General features: G+C 38.4%; 1 protein-coding gene across 1 annotated transcript; it reads left to right on the plus strand.

Annotated features, from left to right (window-relative positions):
* Positions 1 to 5: 5 nt before the first annotated feature.
* LOC106754739 lies at positions 6 to 1,476 on the plus strand (the record flags this gene model as incomplete). Its single annotated transcript, XM_014636804.2, has 3 exons — positions 6 to 265; positions 684 to 885; positions 1,128 to 1,476. Coding segments are annotated over 3 exons (774 nt in total), but the record flags the coding sequence as incomplete, so codon positions are not given.
* Between the last annotated feature and the right edge of the window lie 6 nt (positions 1,477 to 1,482).

Raw genomic sequence — 1,482 nt, forward strand, 5'->3', positions numbered from 1 at the left:
ATTGCACTCAGGCAATCATCGTGAGTCCTACTGGATGGACTAATGCAGCAACAATAGATTCCATCTATGACTTACTGCACATGATGGGTCGTGACGATATCCCAGTTGGTCTTGGAGATGTTTTTGCAATAGATCAATCAGATCCAGTATTNGCAGCTNTTGGAGAATGCAAGTATATAAAAGCCATTCCCCATGGAAATGGGGGATTACTGGACTCTGATACTCTTTATGGTCTTGCTCGTGATCTGCCACGCAGCCCACGAAGGTGANTTTCAANTACTTTTATGGCTTTGAATNTATTGTTTATCAGCATTAGAATGCATCAGAAGTTAGTGAAATCATGTAGGCCAAGTGGAATGGAAGCTGCTNTTGAAATTAGAGAAATAACGAAATATGTGTCATGCAGAAATGAACCGTGTTATTTGGGACACTNATACAATCCAGCGGATAATCTGGGTTTCTTGTCACCAANAACCCTAACAGACACACTATGATGAAAGAATTATTTTTCATGAATAGAGTATTAGTATAATATTTCATTCAATTTTTGCGTAACCTTTGTTAAGTGTGTCGTGNATTTTGTAACTTGGATACCTTGTAACAAGGTTATATATTAGTTTGCTNGCNCTTANGTATTTCCAGTTTTTGTTTCGAGCAACTGGCTAACACACGAACCATTTCAGGTATACAGCTGAGAATTCTGTGAAGTTTGGAGCTCCCCGGGATACAGATCACCCTGAACTCAGACAACCACTGGCCATGGAAGTTTGGGAGTCTATATTACAAAAAACAAATCCAGGGTCTAAGATTACAGTGCTGACTAATGGACCCTTGACTAACCTGGCAAAGGTTGTATCGATGAAAAACATAAGCTCAAGAATTCAGGCGAGTTATAGTATGTATTAGTTATCATCTNTTTGAAATAGCTGCNTATATCAGCAAGAACAATTACCTACTGTGGAAGTGCCTTGAGAGNAACCCCTAGAGAAAAAGTTGTAGTCATTTTGGTAATATTAGCCAAAAGGAAGCATTTGATTCTGCATTTAACATTTTTCCTCGAATGATTAAGATATCTGTATTGTACTGATAACATCATAACAGGGAATAACAATTTTAAAATGTCGCAGGATGTATATGTAGTTGGTGGACACGTTAGCAGCACTGTTAATGACAAAGGAAATATATTTTCAGTTCCTTCCAACCAATATGCTGAGTTCAACATGTTCTTGGATCCTTTTGCAGCCAAGACAGTGTTTGAATCGGAAGTTAATGTGACACTCATTCCACTCAATACCCAGCGCAAATCAAGTTCATTTTCAGCCATTTTAGGCGAGTTGCGTAGAACACCAAGAACACCAGAGGCTGTGTTTTCCAAACGTTTGCTGTCACGGCTATACCATTTAAAGCAATCTTATAGCATGTATCAGCATATGGTATAACTTTCAGCCCATGGTTTTTTTCTTTCTAGCTTTTCACATCTTA

Source organism: Vigna radiata, unplaced genomic scaffold (genome assembly GCF_000741045.1).
Source record: "Vigna radiata var. radiata cultivar VC1973A unplaced genomic scaffold, Vradiata_ver6 scaffold_1926, whole genome shotgun sequence".
Taxonomy (NCBI): domain Eukaryota; kingdom Viridiplantae; phylum Streptophyta; class Magnoliopsida; order Fabales; family Fabaceae; genus Vigna; species Vigna radiata.